The sequence below is a fragment of the Leucoraja erinacea genome, chromosome 33, assembly GCF_028641065.1.
Source record: "Leucoraja erinacea ecotype New England chromosome 33, Leri_hhj_1, whole genome shotgun sequence".
NCBI classification, from domain to species: Eukaryota; Metazoa; Chordata; class Chondrichthyes; order Rajiformes; family Rajidae; genus Leucoraja; species Leucoraja erinaceus.
Genome location: NC_073409.1, coordinates 10923292 through 10946107, shown reverse-complemented (window position 1 = coordinate 10946107; position 22816 = coordinate 10923292). Strand labels below are relative to the sequence as shown.

The following is a 22816-nucleotide window of genomic DNA, read 5'->3' as shown; positions in this document are numbered from 1 at the left end:
TTTGAGGGAAAGACCTTGTGAGCTCTGTCCCACTAAAATCCTGATAGTCCTTATCTCAATCAAGATCTTGAGCAATGTCAGAACTGGCCTGGGTAGATGTAGTCAAGCACTACACCATTAGTGCAACATAAACAACTAAATGTGACCATCTATGAAATATATTTTGCCCATTGCCCAATCCATGTCCAATGTTTCAACATATACAATATATGTGCCAACATCTGATCAACCTGTCATGTAACATCAAGGACACTGACATAAATGTCCATGGTGCCTGAATGTATGTAATATCATACCACCACTACCACAATTTTTACTTGGTGCCAGTGGTCCTCCCAACACATGATTATCTTCACACAGGGAACTGGATCAAGGTCTAGCATATCAAAACAAACATCAGCCAAGAAATAGTTAATGAATCATGCTGCTCGTGATGGTGCTCTATGCCAAACTTATTTTTCCTTAGAAACCACCAGACGTCTTCATCTTTTGTTATATGTTCCACACTTCCACATAGTTTGCACTACATTGATCACGTTGACAATAAGAACATTTATGTCAGGGTGCTAATCATTCACTACAGCTCAGCCTTTAACACCATAACACTGAATAAGCTTATTTCGAAACTCCATCTGCAACTGGCTTCTGGACTTCCTGATGTCTAACCTCAGTCAGTTAGAATTTATCTTAACATTTCCTTCATCCTAACTCTCGATATTGGTGCTCTGCGAGGCTGTGCTCAATGCCTTGATCTACTCATGGTACACCCATGAATGTGTGGCCAAATATAGCACCAACTCGATCTTTAAGTTCACAGATAAACCCACTATTGTCGGGCAGAGCAACAACAAGGATGAGATGGAGAATGGGAAAGAGTTTGGGAACCTTTTGTTATAGTGTTTGATCAACAAACTAGCCCTTAATGTCAGCAAGACAAGAGTTGGTTGTTGACCTAAGGAAGTGTGGTGATGAACACAACCCTGTCCTCAACGGAGCTGCTGGAGAGATGATCACAGCTTCAATTTCCTCAGCATCCATATCACTAACCTGGTCCCTTCACACTGATCAAGGAAGTGCATCAGCGTATTTAAGTTCTTAGGCATCTGAGAAGATTCATCATGCCCACGAGTATTCTCTCAAACTTCTACTGATACGCTCTAGGAAGTATTTTGACAGGATACACATCAGCCTGGTACGGCAACTGCATTGTTCTTGACTCTGACCCCACAGAGAATGGTGGATACAGCCCAGTGCATCACCGGCTCACACATGCTAGTCCATCTTCACCTTGCCTTGCATCGAGAAGGCTGAAAGTATCGCCACAAATGCCTTCCACCTTGGCCATTCCATTTTCTCTATCTTACCTTCTGGAGAAGTTAGAGGATCTTGAAATCCTGAACACCCAGATTTAAGAACAGCTTCTTCCCCATTGCAACCCCACTGGATTCCTAAACCAATCTCCCCTTTCATTCCCTTTACTTAGTGGTTCTGTCACATACTCTTGCTCTTAACTCTACCTGATTCCGTTATTTTGTTATTGTACTTACATATTTTTTACTACTTCAGATTTCACTACAATCTTTGCATTATTCATTGTATTCATTGTTGTATTTATCATGCATATTGTGTAGTCTAATGAGCTTCATGTAAAAAAGGAATTTTATTGTACAAAGTATATGACAATAAACTAATCTGAATTGATCATGATATAAATATTAACAGTGTGGACCTTGTGTCTTCAGTAGGAATTCCTAACGTACAAATACATCTATACAGTTTGCAAAATCTTTCAAATGTTTTTCCATTGATCCGTAAAAATAATTATGACTCTTTTAAAATGTGTTTAATTTGTTTGATTTGTCACACTCTGGCTGGTTCTCACATTGGAATATTAGTAAAAATTGTTTCTATTATGCTAACCTGTGAAATGTTTCCATCCTTAATCATTTGATTACTATTAGTCTGGATCACCGAATCTTCATTTACTCTTGCATTCTGCAGTCTTGCAGGAGAGACCAGTTTACCTGGGATTTCATTGCAGTATTCATGGTTCGAATCTTCATTCGCCACTTTCCATAAGGCCAAGCCTACTGTTCTGCTGCATGAAATCAAGAAAGTATATGTAAACAATTTCTCATCCCTGATATCTTAAAAGTACTCAACGGTAATGATTGCTTTGAAGTATTTATTGAGAACAGTGCATTAGCTGGTGTGTTGGGCAGAGGAAGGGTGCATAACTCAACATTGTCTTTTGCGCCAAAAGCAAACAAAGTCAATTTGTTGAGAAATCTGAGGGTCTTTAGTAACACAGACATCATCAATCAAAGATTACATTTATCTGGAATAAAAATGAAAAATGCTGCAAATGTTGAGCACATTAACACAGAAGCTGCCTCCCAGGCAAGTGGGACAACCCTAATCTGAACCTAACATGTGTACTCTCCATCCCATCACATCTTCTCTGAAAGTTAAAGCTAACTTGCTTTTTCACTTTCCCAGGTCTTTGACATGAAAAGTAAATTCTGTTTCTCTTTTCACAGACGCTGCTCCTGCTCAGTATTTCCATATTTTCTGCTTTTATTTGAGAAACCTCAGCAATCTCTCCCAATAAATGAAGGTAATTTCTATGGAACAAATCAATCATAAAATCAATAACAATCACCAAAGCAGTGCAAAAGGACATAAAGGTGCTGGAATAACTCAGCGGGTCAGGCAGCATCTCTGGAGAACGTGGATAGATGACGTATTGAGTCGGGACCCTTCTTCAGATTGGAGTCTGGAGAAGCAGATACTATAACAATGTTTAAAAAACATTTGGGGACAGGTACACGGATAGCATAGGTTTAGATGGATATGGACAAAACGCAAGCAGGTGGGCTAGTGGTCAAGTTGGACTGACGGGCCTGTTTCCAAGCTGTATGATTCTAAATGTGACCCGAAACATCACCTCCATAAATGCTGCCTGACCCATTGAGTTACTCCAACACTTTGCGTCCTTTTATGTAAACCAGAGTCTGCAGTTCCTTGTTTCCATGAGAGCAGTGCAATCGTCAATCTTGATTCACAGGAGAGTTACCCAATCATCTCCACATTGGTTGGCTGTAGCTTTATACCACAACAGCTATTTGTCTGTTAGATGAAGACTTGAGGGCACTCACCTCTCATCATTAGGTTTAATGGCTGCCTGTGGGTTCTTCAGGTATTGTTTAAAGCGAAGTTCAAATGCTTGTCCTATGCTGTTAATAACACATTGGGCCAAATCATCAAAACACTCCAAAATATGACATGCTAAAAGAGAATGCAAGAAAAACAAGTTTAATTTTCATTGCTTGTGAAATGATTGTTGAACAAGGTTTAAAAAGTTACAAAATAATTCTGGCACTCATTTTACACAACCGATGCACTCATTGGTACTGCATTTTTAATACTAGATTTTAAATAATAGCGTTAATGTACTAATAATCTAATTATGGAGCAGTACTAATTTGTTCACAATATTTATTTCTGTATTCAAGGTTACGATAGAGAATGAAGCTCATGAAATAATTTAGTCTTTCATGGTCAAAGATCAATTCATGACGGTACACGGCATCATGCAGTTTACAGTCTGCATTTCTGGTAATATTGTCCTTCTTTCTTAGTGCAAGAAACTACATTGCATGTTTGAAACTGCTGAATTTGACAGCCGATGCTCCAATTTCAATAGCCATGGTGAGTACAATTCAGTTCAATAGCCATGGTGAGTACAACAACATTCACTATAGGAATGCAGAATGCAAATGAAATTGCTGTTAATCAAAACAAAACTGTTACCTCTTTGATTCACTGGGTCTTTGGCTACATAAGCAACATAATTGCTTGTGTCCTAAAATATAAGTGAGTCGACAGTTAGAGCTCAAGGCAAAAGGTCCATTATGATTTGCACTACTACATTTGATACTTATCATCAAAAAATGATGACGCTGAATAGCCCACTAGAAACAATGGTGAACATGCAGTATGCTTGAGCATAAGCAAAATTGAGAGGATGCATACATTGAGCAATAGAGTTAAAAGTCTCTAATTTTATTGGTATTAAAACAACATTATGGGTCATTCCAATGCTGTTTGTGAAAATTATATTAAAAATAAGGAGTTCAAATCCGCTTAAACCTACGTGATCTCCGAGTTGCTAAACACTTTAGCTCCTCCTCTCATTCCCACACAGACCTTTCTTTCCTGGGCCTCCTCCATTGTCAGAGTGAGGCCCAGCGCAAATTGGAGGAACAGCACCTCATATTTCGCTTGGGCAGTTTATACCCCAGCGGTATGAACATTGACTTCTCTAACGTCAGGTAACCCTTGCTTTCCCGCTCTCTCCATCCCTCCCCTTTCCCAGTTCTCCGACCAGTCTTACTGTCTCTGACTATATTTTATCTCTGTTTGCTTTGTTGTTACCTTCTCCCAACCAACAATGATCTATTCTACATTTTCCTTGATCCCATTAACGTTTTAGGAAGTGTTATTGTTGAAGCATAAAAGTATTGCATTAGATAATGGAATTTTTAGCCATGTCTTTGGCAAATGGATGCATTTCTATTTTATATATTTATTAAAAGCAAAACTGCAAATTAACAACACCATCCACAACCCTCCATCTTTTCAAGCATCAGAAGCAATACTGTTTTTCTTCAAAACTAGCTGCACTTGATAATTGGCAACTATGATATACTTTTTAAAAATATTGAAATAATCTAAATACAAGTTAAATCAGAAAAGTACAGTTGTAAACACTTATGAATTTGTTAGATAAATTGTCCTTGGCTTCAGTTCAGGAGGTGTGACAATGATCGTATCACAAATTTACAATTCCACATGTCCAAGACACTACATTTGGAAAATATTAGGCTTCTCTTGGCAGAAAATCCAGATCAATTTTTCAAGACATGGACACACTTTACCGAATTCTTACAAGGATATTATGGCACAACACAAATTTGGATTTAAATCCAACTATGGGTTGGGTGAGGTGGGTGGGGGAGCAGGTATATCTCCACTTTTTTTTCTTTCTTTTTTTTCTTCTTTTTCCTCTTATATCTTCCCCCCACTCTTTGACCACACTACTTTGGTAGTCAAGGGTCCTATCTTTTCACTTTAATCTTTTTCCTTCTCTTGTTCTTTCTCTCTTCTTTTCCCTCATTTTCAGGTTAAAAGGTCGAAATTGAAGCTGTACAATAATTGTATAATTTTACATGCCGAATGTTTTATTCTTGTACAATTGCTTGTAATAAAAATAATTTAAATTTTTATTTTTATTTTTATTTACACAATTCCATAGGGCAGAGTGAATAAAAAAGCACAACAATTTGTACCTATGATCTGTCAAATGAATCTATACAAAATATATCTGCACACGTTTACTAGAAAAGTTTCTACTACCCACGGCGCCCAATGCAGGATGCGCAGTTCCTTGTGCAAGTACAATGAAAGAATCAGAAACAAGCTGATGCACTCACTGGATCTCCTCCAGAGGCAAAAGACACCGACTGCATGTGGTGCTTGGCGATCAACTGAAAAACAAAGAGCACTCGCTGATCTCCAATCGTTTTCTGAAATTTGAAATGTTTCTACTTTTAAGTAACCACCAAATATAACATATACATTCGAAATAAAATAAGAGACTTAATAAGGATTTTGATTATATTGTTGGCCTGTCACTATATTGATAACCATGGGATTAAGCACCTCCATTGATAAAAATAGTGGGAAATTAGAAAATAAAAACATTACAATTACCAAGCTTTAAGAGAAATGAGGTTGGATAATAAGGATATGTGTAACTGTGGGAATAATTCAGCAGCTGCATTCTATTCTACTGTGGCACTTGGTAGAGTTTTGATTTCAGATTTTTGCGTATTCCTAATTTGTAATAATACAGCTGGGATAGTTGGAAAAGATTCAGGGGAGAGGAATTGGGCGTTGCTGTTCCAGGTGTTGACCTTTCAGAATACACTAAGGTCAGGCGATGACGCCCATGCTTCAGAAGGGAGAGCAAATTGGGAGCAGCTGTTATGGGGTCAATCCGCACTGACACGCTAGAGTTGTTTAAAGATCAGCTGATGAAAGTTCCGTACCAGCATGCTCCAGAAAAAGGGACAAGGATGGCAAGATAAGGGAACCTTGGACGATGGGATAAGTCACTACCTTAAGGGTAGTTTAGAGATACAGTCTGAAACAGGCCCTTCAGCCTGCTGAGTCCATACCGACCATTGACTCATTCCAACACTCATTCTACATAATCCCACTTTCTCACCCACACACTATACAGTAGGGTCAGTTTATAGAGGCCAATTGACCTACAAGGCCACACTTCATTGGGATGTGGGGGGTAACCAGAGCACCTGGTGGAAACCCGCGTGGTCACAGGGAGAACGTGCAGACTCCACACTAACAGCACCCGAGGCCAGGATTGAACCTGGGTCTTTGGTGCTCTGAGGCAGCTGCTATACCAGTTGCACTACTGTGCCACCTTCGTGAAAAGGATTCCTGGGAGAGGAAAGATAACCCAGCTGGACCCAACTGACTATCAAAATTCACATCATGGCAAACGTTATAGTTATTCCAAAATAACAGAACAATCTCAGTTCATGACAAATTCTTACCTGTTTGGAGTCTGGGATCATTAAGCTGAGGCTGCTCGTTGAGATGGACATAACGGTCTGCATTCCTGCAAACTGGAGGTTACTCTTTCCGAGGACAGTAGATAATTCTTTGCTGGGAGGCTAAAGGTTAAACAATCCAAAGCAATTGGTTTTCTAAATATTCATTTTGTTGCATTAATTCATATGCTAGAAAAGTAATAAAAACAGAAAATGCTGAAAAATAATCAGCAAATCAACTGCATCTTTAGGTTTAAAGTCAAATCAGCCTCTCCTAATCAATCATTGCAGGTTCCAGTTCAATGCCATCAAAATCATCTTTGCCCCAATTTAGGACCAATCCTAGCTTTTTCCATAACTATTTTAAGGCTAACAGAATTATGGCCATTAGTTCCAAAGTGCTCCTTCGCCAGCACTTCAGTCACTTGCCTCCCGTTATTTTCCAATAGGAGATGTAGTGTTGCATGTTCTCGAGTTGAGCTATCTACATAATTGCTTGAGTCATGTATTGCCTCAGGAGGGAGGGAAGGAAAGTTATGAACATAATACTTGCTCATTCCGAGTAACAGATTTTAATGTCACTGATCAAACCCTGTAAACATGACCCAATTCCTTCAACTAGAGATAGTAACCCAGGAAAGTAAAACTAAATCCTTGTTGGAAAATAAATCAAAAATCTTGTTCTGTTTTAAACAACCCACCAGAAAGACTTCGCTGTTTCAAAAAGTCTTTCCTATTGCTAGACTTAACCCCCCGATAAAAAGAGGTTCCTTTCTGCTACAATCTGTAGCTTTTAACAGCTACATTCAAAACTTAACTCGTGATTCACAAAGACTCTCCCTCATTTCCGCTGTGGACCATGCTCTTGTCTGCATATAACTTAATTGTTAGTTTAAAACAAAGACTTCTTTTAATATGGGAAATGGTGCTGATCATATCAGGAGACTTAATGTGTTAGTTGAATAGATGAAATGCTGACATTCATAGCCTGATCAGAAAGAAGCAAGATTTAGTTCCAGCCTTCTTGTCCAATCTCATTTTCATTAAAGAATACCATTGATTTTTTTACCAAACCCTTCCAGGAACAGTACATGGGATTTTCTAACCTGGGAGCAGATAAATTTTAAAATATAAGCAAATCTCACACAGACAAGATTACACAGCAGAATTTTGCAAGAACAAACGTTGATAATGATCGACTCGGTATTTGCAAAAGTAAAAAGGTATTTTCCATTTTCTCTCAGAGATTGTGAATAATGGATCACAGGAAATTATATTTGCTCCACCATCAATGTTTTGGGTTAGAATTCACAAAAAGCATTTTGTGATTTTTAATTATTTAATTGCAAAATTGATGAACTGGGCTATTTACACTAAAATATAAACTTGCTCTTGATTGTATCATTACATTTAACATGAATCTGTACATGGGGTTTATTAGTTGATTTACATTATGTCAAAACAGTATTTACCCTTCTTTTCCTCATGGCTGCTTTAGTGCTTGGAACAGCCTCACACACTCTGCTTATGGCTTCCCTGTGGAATAAAAAACATTACCATTATTGATAAAAAGCTTAAAAATAGGAATAACTATACTTGTGGTTTCCTGTATTTTAAAGCTGCAAACTGAAATCCCCATAAAGGGCCTGTCCCACTTAGGCGATTTTTTCGGCAACTGCCAGTGACTGTCACAGTCATAGCAGGTCGTCGAAAAAGCGGTGACTGAACCACCCCCTACGGCAATGTTTACGTCAAGCTACGACAACCTACCACCTAGTCGACATCAAGTTACCGACAACCGGCGACCCATTAGGACGTCCACCTACGACCACACCTACGCCAATCTACGACCAGCCATGATTGAACGGCGGAGTAGACTCGATGGGCCGAATGGCCTAATTCTACTCCTACAACTTGTGAACTTGTGAAAGGTGCCAAGTTCAACCCCAGCCATAGACACAGAGCCATGTGTTGACCACTTCATTTCAATCTGAGATCACAGTGGCTCTTCTGGGATAGAACAACAACACCCTCATCTGCCATCCATTTTCCAATTAGGGAACTCTATTCCAAAGACCTTCAAGCAGAGCGAGGACATAGTTTTGTAAATATTGTAGGCTTATCAAAAAATGCAGAGTTTGGGCACTTACTCAGAACTGCACATCACAAGATGATTTTTTTCTACTGAACTTCATAATGCCTCTTTATGTAGTCAAGTTAACTCCAGGCTAATTTGTCACTTTGAAGTTGTTGCAAAACAAGAACCCTTTTACAACACTGTTCAGCAATGTTAGCATTTATAAATTGCAAAAATAAGCAACCAATGCTGTAGGTAAACTCAAAAAAACAAACTCTTGGAGAAACTTAGCAGATCAGGCAGCGTCTGTGGAGGGAAATGGACAGACGACATTTTGGATTGGGGCCAATATTCAGTCTGATGGATGATACAAGTCGAGCCCCTTCTTCAATGGAAGTAGTTAAGCTCCCTTAAGAATCACAAACACAGTATGCCAAGGTATCAAAGCACCGTGGGTCTGATAACTAGGTCAGAATTCAATGTATCTTGTCATCGTTGGAGTGATCACTAGGCAACATGCAGTCAGAGGAGTTGAAAGGTCAGGCCCATTATGTTGGATTGCTAAAAGTGTGTGAAATTTTGTTTTATTATATGAGTTTTTTGTCTCAAACCCAAACAACTTGTCCTTCTCTGAATAGTAGAGAAGCCCTTTCCTGAAAATCCTCTTTGCAGTAGATGTGGCTGCTCCTGTATGCAAGTAGTTTTACCCCTAAGGATACGAGGTCAAGGGTCCTGATGGGAGATCAGCCCTGACTTCTTTACTCAACACACAGTTCTGTGCATCTTGTCCTGCATTGATTCAGTCACTGGTTACCCTGCAGCGTGGAAACGGGCACTTGATACATGTTGATGTCATCAGCAGTATCTAAATCACCCAATCCATTTTAATAGAAGGAAGGCACAAGGATAAATCACGTTTCATTATCTAACCAATGACTCACTCACTTTAGTCCTCTGTTTTAGAGGCATCAAAAATGATTATTCAGTTTCTCCCTTTGCATCAAATCATACTGTCCTTTGATTATCAGCAGTTGCATAGGAAAGCAGTTTATTTAAGCTTTTATCAATAGTACCAAGTGTTTCCTATGATAAAACAGTGGCTTGTTCACAGTGATACAGAATTATCTGATATCATTTGTCTACATTGTAATTGCACTATAACAGGAGCAATGCAAATTTGACGGAAACAAAAATAAATGATGTGGCATATTACTAGTAGCAAAACCTGCGATTAATATAAATTCTTAAAAATAACAAAATAGTCAGCCGTAAATTAAAATTAAGGAATTGATGAAAGGGTGGCCTTGATACTTTTTGGAACTGTAAAAGGTTTCTATTGAAGAGGTTGCACATCTTTATGCAAATTGGAAGCAATAAAAGAGAAATAAAGCAATATCTAATTCCCTCCCCGTTTCATTTCACTTCCATACCACCCACTCTGGGTCATAACTACTGATCCAGAAGCTACTCAATAATAGAATCTGATGAAAGCATATTGAAGCACTCCAACGCCTCCTCTCAATCTTCTTGAAGTTCTGCCATAACTAATAGCCACCAAGTCATGACCCTCTGCATTTACTGTATAAAGGAAGCCATTCTCTGCGTGTCTATTGTGCTGTGTAACATTTACATCAGTCACTTCTTCTAAAACTGTTTCCAACAGTTTAACTTCAGTGGAAAAAACATTATTTGCAAGTCAATAATATGACAATTTAATTTTCAATAGACATATGTTTACGTGATCCTTCAAATAGCTTAAACATATTTGTACATCATTTGCTCCATTATACTTTATGGAATGAGTAAATGAATTGACTTTTTTTCTTCAGTTCATTTACCCAAGATGTTATCCGCTTATTCTGAAAGTGAGCAGAATGAATATGTCAAGAGCTGCCGATACTGAGAGGACAGCACAACAGCAGCGCTGAGCAATCTGAACAAAGTGAAAAGGCACCCTTCACAAATAAAAGTTAGATATGTTATGATTTCAAGCATCTGTTTTGAATGTGCAAAGTGAAACAATCCCAGTGATCCAGTTCTATTTGTTTTTCCTTCAGTTAGTGTCTTTGAAAATAGAATTGGTCTAAGACTTCCATGTAGAAATTATGTTGTAAAATATAACTCATAGTTAAAAATAAAATTTAGAAATGCACCACAGAATCAAAACAATTACTATTTTTAAAAGTTTATGTTGGCTCACTTGGAAGAATTAAAGGATTTGTTTAAAAGACTGGATGCAAGCATTCAGTCACATTAAACCTTATTCAATGCAATGCAAGATCTCAAACTGAACCATTGATCATCCCTTTGCCTCCACAGAAGCTGCTTGATCCACTGAGTTCATCCAGTAATTTGTTTTTTACCATGGGCAACTGCATCTATTTAATAAAATAAATGCAGCGTGTACATAATTACCTTGAAGTAAAACAGCATTTCTGCTGAAGAGCATCTTCAAGAAGACAAAAAAAAAGCATCACTTTTAAATACAAAACATAAACTACCACAAATTGCGATGAAGGAAAATTAAATGCAAGTTATATCAATTTTATAATAGTATTATCCAAAACAAATTTGGTTTGTAACTCAAATTTAAAAAAAAAGAAAATGCTGGAAAGGATATCCACCCAAAATTTCAATTGTTTTGCGCTCCACAGATGTTGCTTGACCTCCTGAGTATTTCCAGCATTTCCTGTTTTTATTCCGGATTATATTTGTACTATTTTTACTTTGGATTATAATTTATTTAGTTACATTTGTTAATCTTTTTAATATAGATTTACTTTGGTGATTTGTTATGAATGTATGCAATTGTATAATTTGCCATATTTTTTTAATAAACATAATTCAATGAATAGAAATATTCCTGCTTATGATTTCAAAATCTCAAGCTTCTGTTTCTTTTGTACATTTTTGATCCTCATCTTTTATTGTGAGTGATATTTAAATGAGCCAAGTCTACAGGTAAATAATTCAACTCTATGATAAACTTTACATGACTTTTTTTATATCGCAAAGCATTTCACAGCTAATGCTTGTGATTTTGTAATTTTGTCATTTTGAGTACTATTCATTTCACAAAGTGCTCTGCCCCAAAAACAACTTGAGGGAAAGGTAGGAGACAACTTGTTTAAAATGCGAGATTAGGTTTAAATATAGGCCATACAAATTTTGGGTCTACTAGCAGTGGGATGAGTAAGAAGGAACTTGATTGCTTGTGGGTGGTAACAACAGTATGGTTGGAGAGAGGATGTTCTTCCTGTGGGAGATTTCTAAAATGATGATTTACCCATTTAAGGCAAATGTAAGGCAGTTATTTTCCTCTGGAGGGCTGAGTGAGTCTTTGGAATTCTGTTCCTGAAAAAGGCAATGTAAGCAGAATCCTTGGATGGTTTTAAGGTTGAGGCAGATAGTCGGAAGTCGGAAGTGATAGGTTATTGTAAGTAGTTGGGAATGCAGAGCTGAGGTCACAATAAGATCAGTCACAATCTTCTTGAATGCCGGGTAACTTTGAGGAACGAAATGGCTATCACGTGCTCCAAGTTCATCGGTTTCCCTTCCCCCCCCCGACTCCCAGTCTGAAGAAGGGTCTTGACCCGAAACATCACCTATACCTTTTCACCAGAGATGCTGCCTGACCCCCTAAGTTACTCCAACATTTTGTGTCTATCTTCGGTGTAAACCAGCATCTGCAGTTCCATCCTACTCATCTGTTTTTATGTTGGTATGACTAATGTTCTTCTTACAATGGTACCTCAAAGTACTTAACTAAGATGGCAGATGAGGCCCGAGTGTAATTTTGCCACCACTATCCATCCAACACTATCCGGATCCATCAGTCTGATTGAATGCTCTCTGAAAGCGAGGCTTGTATCCTCAATCTAGTCAACAAGCCAACACTGCTACCACTTGGTTCAGGGTAAATAATATTGATTAATTTGATTCCACTTGCATATGTAATACTTAACTCTCTCCCTACATAATGAAACGTCATTCACTTTGGTGTAGAACTAATAAGGCATGGATAAAATATGCGTACAATTGAAACAGAAGAAATAATATTAAATCAACATTAATAAGATATTGACCATATGTAGGAAGACGGAATATCTGCCCATATCATGGTTGATGTCAAAATAGTTTTGAAATCAGGGCTGCTCGTAAATGCTTATGTCTAATATATAGAACTACATTTAAAAAGGAAAAATACAAAGCAAACCATGCAACAGAGTGCAAGTTAGAGGAAGTCATGCTGTAACTCTGCTGTTCACTTATCCAGATGACATATTGAGCACTGTGACCCATTCTGCTAACTAAGGCACAAAGGAAACAAACATTCAAGGAGTCATGAGACTGAGCTAGCAGGAGAAATCAGAGAAGCTGCAGCTCAGCAGGATGTAGGATGTGACCAAGTGGCAAACACAAGAGTTAAAAGACAATGAACAATATAGAAAGCATGTATGTACTCTGCTTCAATTTAAAGCTTCACGGATGAATGCATTCAACTTACAAAAAGTGAATTTAGAAACAATACCCAAATTTTTTCTTGCAAAAATAATGTATCAAGACGGATTAAATTATGAGCTAGGGATTTCATACCAGACGTTAAAATCAATTATTGAGTAAATGAATGATCGTGATGTTCCCCATTGATCTAATTTGTAATATAGGCGGAGAGTGATTCAGATTTACAGGGGTTCCCGTTTATTTAATTGATCAGTGTCTATTCCTTCAATCCAAACAGTCCCACAGAAATGCAGCATTATAAATTCATCTGGAGTTGATTATATTTGATAGTCTGGTTAAATAACAAAGCACATATTTTAATAAATCTCCCTAACCTTTCTTGTTTCTCTGTATTCATTGCATGTTTAATTCAGTTTAGTTTATTCACGTGGACCAAGGTAGAGTGAAAAGCTTTGTTGCTTGCTAACCAGTCAGCAGAAATGCAAACATTATTACAATCGAGCCATCCACAGTGTACAGATGCATGATAAAGGGAATAACATGAATCATATTTAGTGCAAGATAAAGCCAGTAAAGTCCGATCAAAGATAGTCCGATGGTAGATGGTAGTTCAGGTCCGCTTTCTAGTTGTCGGTAGGATGGTTACGTTGCCTAATATCCGCTGGGAAGAAACTGTCCCTGAATCTGGAGATGTGGATGTACACTGACAATGACAATGAATCTGGGATGTACACACCTATATCTTTTGCCCCATGCAAGAGGGGAGATGAGGGAGTGGCCAGGTTGTGACATCCTGGATTATGCTGCTGGCCTTGCCGAGGCAGCGTGAAGTGTAAATGGAGACAATGAAAGGGAGGTACACAAAAATGCTGGAGAAACTCAGCGGGTGCAGCAACATCTATGAAGCGAAGGAAATAGGTAACGTTTCGGGCCGAAACGTTACCTATTTCCTTCGCTCCATAGATGCTGCTGCACCCGCTGAGTTTCTCCAGCATTTTTGTGTACCTTCGATTTTCCAGCATCTGCAGTTCCTTCTTGAACACAATGAAAGGGAGGTTGATTTGACAGTGTGCTTTGTGATGGGTACATACTGTATGGGAAGAGATCACAATGCTATGACACAGCTATCACACTTAAATACAAGATATTTCAGAAACAGCATTTTGCAAATCATTTTGTAAGCTCTAGAACTATGTTATTTTAAACTGCTTGATTAACAAAACTGCTCCAATTAACATCGTAATCTGCAGCCAACAGAAACAAAAAGTGTTTACATCTCGGAAGAGATGGCAAGGTTATTAACTTAGTTGATCTGTATTTGTGACCATCAAGATCTCAGTTCCTGCTTGTTTCATAATGTGAAACGGACAAGTATGAACACTGTTTTATGGAGACCAATAAAGTGGATCCAAAGCAACAAATTACCAGTGAACAGAACACTCTCATTGTGCACACTTGAGGCTGGTAATGTGACACTGGTAATGTGACACAGCAGAAAAGACACAACAACTTGTTTCCGATTCTTAGAGTCAAAGTCATACAGCATGGAAACAGGCCGTTCAGCCCATCAAATCCATGGTGACCAGTGGGAATACATCTGCATTCATCCCATATTCTAGCACTTGGCCCACAACCTTCGATACCTAGACAATTCAAATGCTTGTCCAGAAAGTTCTTAAATGCAATCAGTGATTGGTTCCACCACTTTCCAGCAGACCATTCCAGCTGCTCATTGCACTCTGGGCGAAGAAGGTCCCCTCTCAGATCTCCTCTGCATCTCTTACCCCCTTACCTTAAATCTACAGTATGCCCTATTGTTTTATCCACCTCTGATACAGGGAAAAGTGTCCTGCAGTCAACCCTATCTACATGCCACATAATTTGATATACTTCAGTCAGGCCCTGTCTTAACCCCTCTAGTCCAGGGATAATAGACACGGCCTCTCCAACTCCCCTCATAATTAAGATGCTCCATCCCAGTCAACATCCCAGTGAATCCTCTCTGCAAACTCATCACATTCTTCACATCCATCCTCCATATTGGTGACCAAGGTTTTATGAAGTTCAAGCCTCAGCACCCTGCTCTTATATTCAGTGCCCTAACTAATGAAGGACAGTATCACTATGCCTTCTTAACCACTTTTGTCTCTTTATGCTGCCACTATTGAAGATCTCTGACGTACATCACGGTCCATTTGTTCCCCAATAATGAAGGTAATCCTGATTGGGAAGGTCCAAGGGAGTATTGAGGAACAGAGGAACCTTGATGTACTAGACTCATTAGTGCTCTCAAAAGGGTGGTGGATCCATGCAGTATGACTAAGGAAGAACAACCCTCCACCTTCATTGTAGAATATATAGAACAGTACAGCACAGGAACAGGCCCTTCAGTCAATAATGTCTGTGCCAACCAAGACGCCAATTTAAACTGCACTTCTGCCTACTCATGGCCAACATCCCTTTCCATGTGTGTAGGAAGGAACTGCAAACGCTGGTTTAAACTGAAGATAGACACAAAAAGCTGGAGTAACTCAGCGGGTTAGACAGCATCTCTGGTGAAAAGGAATAGGTGATGTTTTGGGCTGAGACTATTCTTCAGACTGAGAGTCATGGGAAAGGGAAAGGTCTATCCCTTTCTAGATTCTTATTCTAAACTAGAGTAAAGCATTCAGCTTTCTGAACAGGAACAGATAATGTATTGCAATATATGTTTTTCTCCCAATATGTTAACAGTAGCGTTAGTATTTTGCAGGGACTCATAGCGTTCTAATTAAAGTAGCATAAATAATGTATAGAAACTAAAGGCAACAAAATAATGTTTGTAAGTTAGAGAAGTTTGGAAGCCATAGGACAAACTGCAGGAGTCCCAGCTGAGATATATGATTCATCGTTAGTTACCAGTGACATGTCAGTAGACTGGAGGGTGGCTGTTGCTGTGTCTTTATTTAAGAGGGGCTGCAAAGAAAAACATGAGACCTACAGACCAGTACATCTGACATCTGCTATACCTTGGGGATAATCTGTACTTGAAGCACTGTTTCTGATAGTGAATATTCACAAGGTTAATAATCTCTGTAACTCAAACATCACAACAAAGTCAATTAGGCAGAAAGATCACAAGGTACACAAACCAAAATGTACATGTTTTACTGCCCCTGAAGTGGATATCATCCTTGCCCATCATTTTACAGAAAATCCCTTGGAGGTCATGACTGTTAATTGCTGCCTTCCTTTTTCCTCTCCAGTCACCTCTCTCTCACATTTCCATCCCCAGGTAGGATGTTATAATTTATTTAAGATTACATTTCCTGTTGCTTTTTTCCTTCTCTTTCTTCCTCTGCAATATCTTCCTTCCCTTCATTGTTCACTTCAAGGGTCACATTAAATCCTGTGATTATTTGCTTGTGGCGTTGCTAAGAATATCTGTCTGATGAACCTTTCCCCCATATTCTGCATCTGTCAAGGTCCAACAGTGATGTCCCCAGTGATGCCACAGGCCTGAATAATGCTCCCACTAACCTCTTTTAGTCCTTTCAATTTGAATTATTATTAATGTGGAGTTTGAGAAATGTTCTGCACATGGTACCGTACATTCTGGGCAAAGACTGGCCATGGTCCTCTTGCTTGTGGGCTGGTTTGGCAACAGTGATTTTAAATTTCTCCATCTTGCTTCTCTCTCCATGGTCATCATCTCCTCCACTACATAACCATGGACCACCCACAATCCCAGGCAGAAGATACAAAAGCTTGAAAGCACACACCACCAGAATGAAGAACAGCTTCTTCCCCGCAGTTATCTAACTATTGAACAGCTTTCTCATTAACTAACAATAGACACAAAATGCTGGAGTAACTCAGCGGGACAGGCAGCATCTCTGGATAGAAGGAGCAGCATCTCTGGATAGAAGGAATAGTGATGTATTCCCAATTTCCTAATCTACCTTATTGTTGGCATTCCACTTTTTGTTCAAATCTGCACTTTATCTATAAGTGTAACACCATATTCTGGACTCTATTTCCTTTCTTTTTCTGCATTACCTGTGCATGCATGGTATAGTTGTACTTCTATAGGATATGATTTGTCTGGATAGCACATAAGCAAAGTTATTCTAATGTTCCTCAGTGCACGTGATAATAATAAACCAAAACCAACAGCAACAGACAGAAGATAGACAAAAAAGCTGGAGAAACTCAGCGGGTGCAGCAGCATCTATGGAGCGAAGGAATAGGCGACGTTTCGGGCCGAAAACCTTCTTCAGACTGATCGATGCAGTCATAACGTAGGCAAACGGTGCGGATGGGCATAAAGGCCAATTTGGACGAGGTAGGCCGAAAGAGCCATTTCTCTTGTGACTCATTCCTCTACTTTAACCATTTAAACTAATGAAAAGTTAAACTGTCACAACAGTTCAGCGCAAGGCAATTTTCAGACGGGTTCTTTATGGGGAAAGGTACATTAAAGCTTAAAGGCTGACAATGACTCATTCCATTAATTATCCCGGGAGGTCATTTGCTCCCATTTGTTAATATCTTGAATTCCTTCGGTTAAAAGCACAGTCGTTTTGGAGGTAGAGACACAAGAGATCGCAGGTGCTGGAATCTTGACCAAAACACAATGTGCTGCGGGAACTCAGTGGGTCAGGCAGCATCTGGGGAAGGAATGGACAGGCAACATTTTGGGTTAGGACAATTGCCAGTCTATTCCCTCCCTGGATGCTGCCTGACCCCTTGACTTCCTACAGCACTTTGTCAGCCCTCGAAAATGTCGTCTAATAACCATATAACAATTACAGCACGGAAAAGGCCATCTTGGCCCTACAAGTCCCTTCGTTGTCACGGTTCCTGGCGTTGACTGAATTGCGACGAATCGCACATGGTTCTCCGCTTCCATCTCCAGCATGGATGTTGCTCTCAGCTGATCATCCTTCAACAGTCTCGACTGTGGGTCCGCAATGTTTGCTTTCCCAGCAATGTGGACTACTTTGTACTTGTACTGTTGGAGTCTCAGCACCCAACATTCTATTCTGGCACATGGCTTAGACCTTGTTGAATAGATCACTTCCAGCGGCTTGTGATCTGTAGCAAGTTCAAATTCAATGCCGTACAAGTATGCATGGAACCTTTCACAGGCCCACACTAGTCCCAGTGCTTCTTTCTCTGTTTGAGAATACCTTCTCTCCACGCTGATTAACAATCGACTGGCATATGCTATGATTCTGGGTCCATCTGCATGTGTCTGTACCAACACTGCTCCTAGGCCGACCGGACTAGCATCTGCTATGACTTTTGTTGGCGTAGCTGGATCATAATCTCCAAGTGTTTCTGCAATCATTAGACTCTTTCAGTGATTTGAATGTCTGTCTCTGTTCACTTTCAAACAGGAATGGTACGTCCTTCCTGGTCAACTTTCTCAGTGGATCTGCCAGTGTAGCAAAATTTGGAATAAAGTTTGCACAACAATTGACCAGTCCTAGAAAACTCCTCATCTGGGTTGCATGCTGAGTTTCACGTGCATCTGCAACAGCTTTCACTTTAGCTTTGGCTGGGTTCAGCCCTTCACTTGTGAGTCTGTGTCCCATAAAATCCATCTCAGAGACGCCAAACTTGCACTTGTCTTCATTCGCAGTGAGACCTGCTTCTTGAAGTTTAGTCAACACTAGCTTCAACCTCCTGTCATGCTCTTCACGAATTGATACATGGACAATGATGTCATCTGATATGTTTGCCACTCCTGGTACACCTTGAATCACTCTGTGGATTTCGTACTGATGGATCTCGGGAGCAGCATTAATTCAAACATCCGTCTTTTGTACCGGTACAATCCGCAGTGAGTGACGAATGTTGTCACCTCTCTTGACTCAGGATGTAATTCCAACTGATGATATCCCCACTTGAGATCAATTTCGGAAAACACTTTACTAGTTGATAACTCTTGTAGCTCCTCATCAACCGTAGGAATTGGGTGTCTTTCTCTGATTATTGCCTCATTGGCTCTCCTCATGTCAACGCACAGTCTAATGTCATCATTGGGTTTCGGCACAATCACAACTGGTGTTGAACATTCAACTGGTTCAATAATGTCCTGATCAATCATCTCCTTGATTTTGGCTTCTACTTTTCTACGAAGTCCAAATGGCGTTCTCCGCACCGGTTGAGCTATTGGATTGACATTTTTATCAATGGCCAACTTCACTTGCCGGCCTTTCAATTTTCCAATCCCTTGGAATACTGTATGAAATTCCTGCCTCATGTCATCATATGACTGCACTGAATTGACAGGCACTCCGATGTGAAGCACTAACAGCTCTCGAGCTGTATTTCTATTTAGCAGAGGTTCTCCCTTCTCCTCTATCACCACAAATTCTGCTTCAGTTTCTCTATCTCCTACTTTCGCCGTGAAACATCCAATGGTCTGCAATGGTTTAGTTGCGGTGTGTGGATATAACTTCCTACTACACCTCCTTGACGTGCACTTGATTTTCTGCTGTTTCAAGCATTCCCAAAGTGATCTGTCAATTACGTTGCTGTCACTACCAGAATCTACACTCACTGGCACTGTAACACCTCCGATGGTCACTGAAACTTTCTTGTGATGGCTCTCATTCAATGCAAACTGATAATTCCTTTTAACAGCATGCTCACCAGCTTCATCACTGCCTTCCTCACTTCCGAAATCACCTTCTACGTGATGGAGATGACCCTTCTTTTTCTGCCATGGTCTGTCTTTCTTTTCACTGGACTTCCCTTTCATGTTGTCATCACTTGTCTTGTCCCTAGCCTTACCTTTACATTTCTTTGCAAAAAGATCTTTATCTCCACATTTCTTACATGTTCTACCTTATGCTGAACAACATGCATCTTTCCCTATGTGACCCTTGTTGCCACCCCTGTAACATTCAATCTCACGTTCAGGCATACTTCTTGGTCTCCCGTAGGACAGCTGGTTAACTTGCCCAGTTTTGGAATCTTTCAATTTCACGCTGTGAAATTGTCCATCAACAGCTTCCAGTGCTGCTGCAATCGACAAAGCATCATTAAGGTTTAACTCACCCTCTCTCTCTAGCAGCCTTCTCCTGAGCTTGTCTGCCCTGCAATGCTGGACAACCTGATCCAATATCTGGTTTTCCACATCAGCAGCAACAAATTTGCATCCTACAGACACCTGTCTGAGTCTTGTCACAAATTGAGCAACATAGAAACATAGAACATAGAAAATAGGTGCAGGAATAGGCCATTCGGCCCTTCGAGCCTGCACCACCATTCAATATGATCATGGCTGATCATCCAACTTAGTATCCTTTACCTGCCTTCTCTCCATACCCCCTGATCCATTTAGCCACAAGGGCCACATCTAACTCCCTCTTAAATATAGCCAATGAACTGGCCTCAACTACTTTCTGTGGCAGTCTCGCCCTCTTCCTGCATTGTTTTACGGAATAAATGGCGTTGAAATTCGGCATTCGGCACCACCACAAAACAACTGTTCAAAGCATCAACTCCTTTCTTATAGTCTTCCTTCATTTCGGTATCAGGGAGTGTTTTAAATATTTCTCGAACTACTGGCCCCGCGGTGAAAAGAAGCAACGCTCTCCGCTGCGCTTTCTGCCCTGACGTACTCTCCTCAAGAAAGAGGCCTCAACTGTCGGCGTAAGCTTCGAATTCCTCCAACCAAGCATTCCACCTCACGCTGACGGTACTTGCATCACCCGTCGGATCGAAGTGTGGAACTCCGCGACGTACGTGCTGACAAACCGGCTCCAGCGACTGCCATTTAAAATAAAAAAATCTTTTCCCAGCTCGTAGCCATGGATGCAGAATCCAAAATATCCAAAATATCCTCGTGGCCAATGTCACATCTTGGCCTCAGATGTGGAACAATAATGATACCGACACAATATTTATAGGTTACATTCCTTGGTCTCCGTGTTTATTATCTCACTCAGCCATGGCCTTCTGCATAGGCTTACACAGCGCACATGCGGTCTGATCTCCAAGTCAGCTGATACAAAGGTCATGATATTTGCATATCATCATCATGACAGTATCGAACCTGGGTGTCTGGGGCTGTAAGGCAGCAACTACACCACCGCGACACAGGCCATATGCCCCCATAGTCATATTCTGTAACTATGTTCAAACATGTTTATCCCTTCATTGAGCTCACTTAATCCATGTGAATTTCAAGCTTTGCCTTGCATTGAATCATACAGACAATCTCCCTTTTGTTTGCCTACATGCTGTCTATAGTTAAACGCTATTTTGAAATCATTTCTTAACAACAAACCCTTGGCTGGTTTTATTTTTCTTGCTTTGGATGAAGTTTCCAGTAATTTCCTTAAATGTAATCCAATGAAATCATTGCAGTGTAATGAAGTGCTGCATTGTTCATCTGACATGAAAGGCTCCAAAACTAATCCTTGGCCCCAAACTACAGAAGAGTTAAAAAGATCCCGCTGTGTTCTTTAAACTCACCATCTTAAAAGTAGTAGAAAAATGGTTTATAAAAGATAATCAAAATTGTTTAAGAACAGCAACATGTTACTTTTGAATGCACAAAGTGGTGAAGTTATTGCACCAGCAGCCAGAGTTGCAGACGATTGATGGAGAGAGTGGGGTTTGAATTCCCACAGAGAAACCAGGCAGCTGGCGGAGCTGCTGCCTCACTCTTCCAGCATCCTGAGTCCAATCATCATCCCAGATACTGTCAGTGTGGAGTTTGCATGTTCTCCTTTTGTGGCCACATGTGAATGTAAGGAGAATAAGGTGTAATTAATGTAGGATATGGGTAAGTGGTGCTTGATGGTCAGTGCAGACTCAGTGGCTTGAAGGTAGATCGACACAAAATACTGGAGTAACTCTGCAGGCCATACAGAATCTCTGGAGAAAAGGAATAGGTGATATTTCGAATCAGAACCCATTTTCAGACTGAAGAGGTGCTCCATCCCGAAAAGTTGCCTATTCCTTTTCTCCAGCGATGTTGCCTGACCCGCAGACTAACTCCAGCATTTTATATCTATCTTTGGTATAAACCAGCATCTGCAATTCCTTCCTACACAGTGGGTTGAAGGGCCTGCCTCCTTGCCATTTGACTCTCAATTCAGATATGTTTTAATTAAGCATCAAAAGTAATCATGACTCCACAGGACTGTTTAAAAAAACCCACCCGGGTCACTAAATTCCTCCAGGGAAGTTAATCAGTTATCGTTATCCAGCCTGGTCTTTGTTTAACTTCTGACTCATCACTGTGGTTGACCCATAATTATCTCCTCAGTTCAGAGGGAATAAGGAATGTACAATAAGCATTGACATTGTCTGTGATATTCTCATCGCTTCAATGAACTTATAAAATGAAATCTTAATAATAATTCCTTTTTAAGACTTCCATTGAATACAAGGAAGATCACCCATGTACTGGTTAAAAAATTGGAACCCTCTTTATCAATGATCAAACTATACTCTATGTTTATGAAAGAACTGCAGATGCTGGAAAAATTGAAGGTAGACAAAAACTGGAGAAACTCAGCGGGTGAGGCAGCATCTATGGGGCAAAGGAATAGGTGACGTTTCGGGTCGCGACCCTTCTTCAGACCCTTCTTCAGAAACTATACTCTATGATCACAGGTATTTGAACAGATTA

At 39.9% G+C, this 22816-nt stretch overlaps 1 protein-coding gene and 1 long non-coding RNA gene across 3 annotated transcripts in view; one reads left to right on the top strand and one right to left on the bottom strand.

The window, feature by feature from the left end:
- The window catches only part of LOC129712664 (SHC-transforming protein 1-like), a 51506-nt gene that overhangs the window by 6761 nt on the left and 21929 nt on the right, over positions 1 to 22816 (bottom strand). Inside the window, exons 3-8 of one of the 2 annotated variants that reach the window (XM_055661275.1) lie at positions 8111 to 8174; positions 6642 to 6761; positions 5496 to 5588; positions 3814 to 3865; positions 3159 to 3288; positions 1921 to 2098 (exon numbers count right to left, since the gene is read on the bottom strand). In XM_055661275.1, the coding sequence (XP_055517250.1) occupies positions 1921 to 2098; positions 3159 to 3288; positions 3814 to 3865; positions 5496 to 5588; positions 6642 to 6761; positions 8111 to 8174 (637 nt within the window). The remainder of the gene's footprint in view (positions 1 to 1920; positions 2099 to 3158; positions 3289 to 3813; positions 3866 to 5495; positions 5589 to 6641; positions 6762 to 8110; positions 8175 to 22816) is intronic. The other variant, XM_055661276.1, reaches the window with a different exon arrangement.
- On the top strand, positions 2549 to 5561 carry LOC129712665 (uncharacterized). Its single transcript, XR_008726106.1, has 3 exons — positions 2549 to 2617; positions 3642 to 3711; positions 5318 to 5561. It is a non-coding gene; the product is annotated as an uncharacterized LOC129712665 (long non-coding RNA).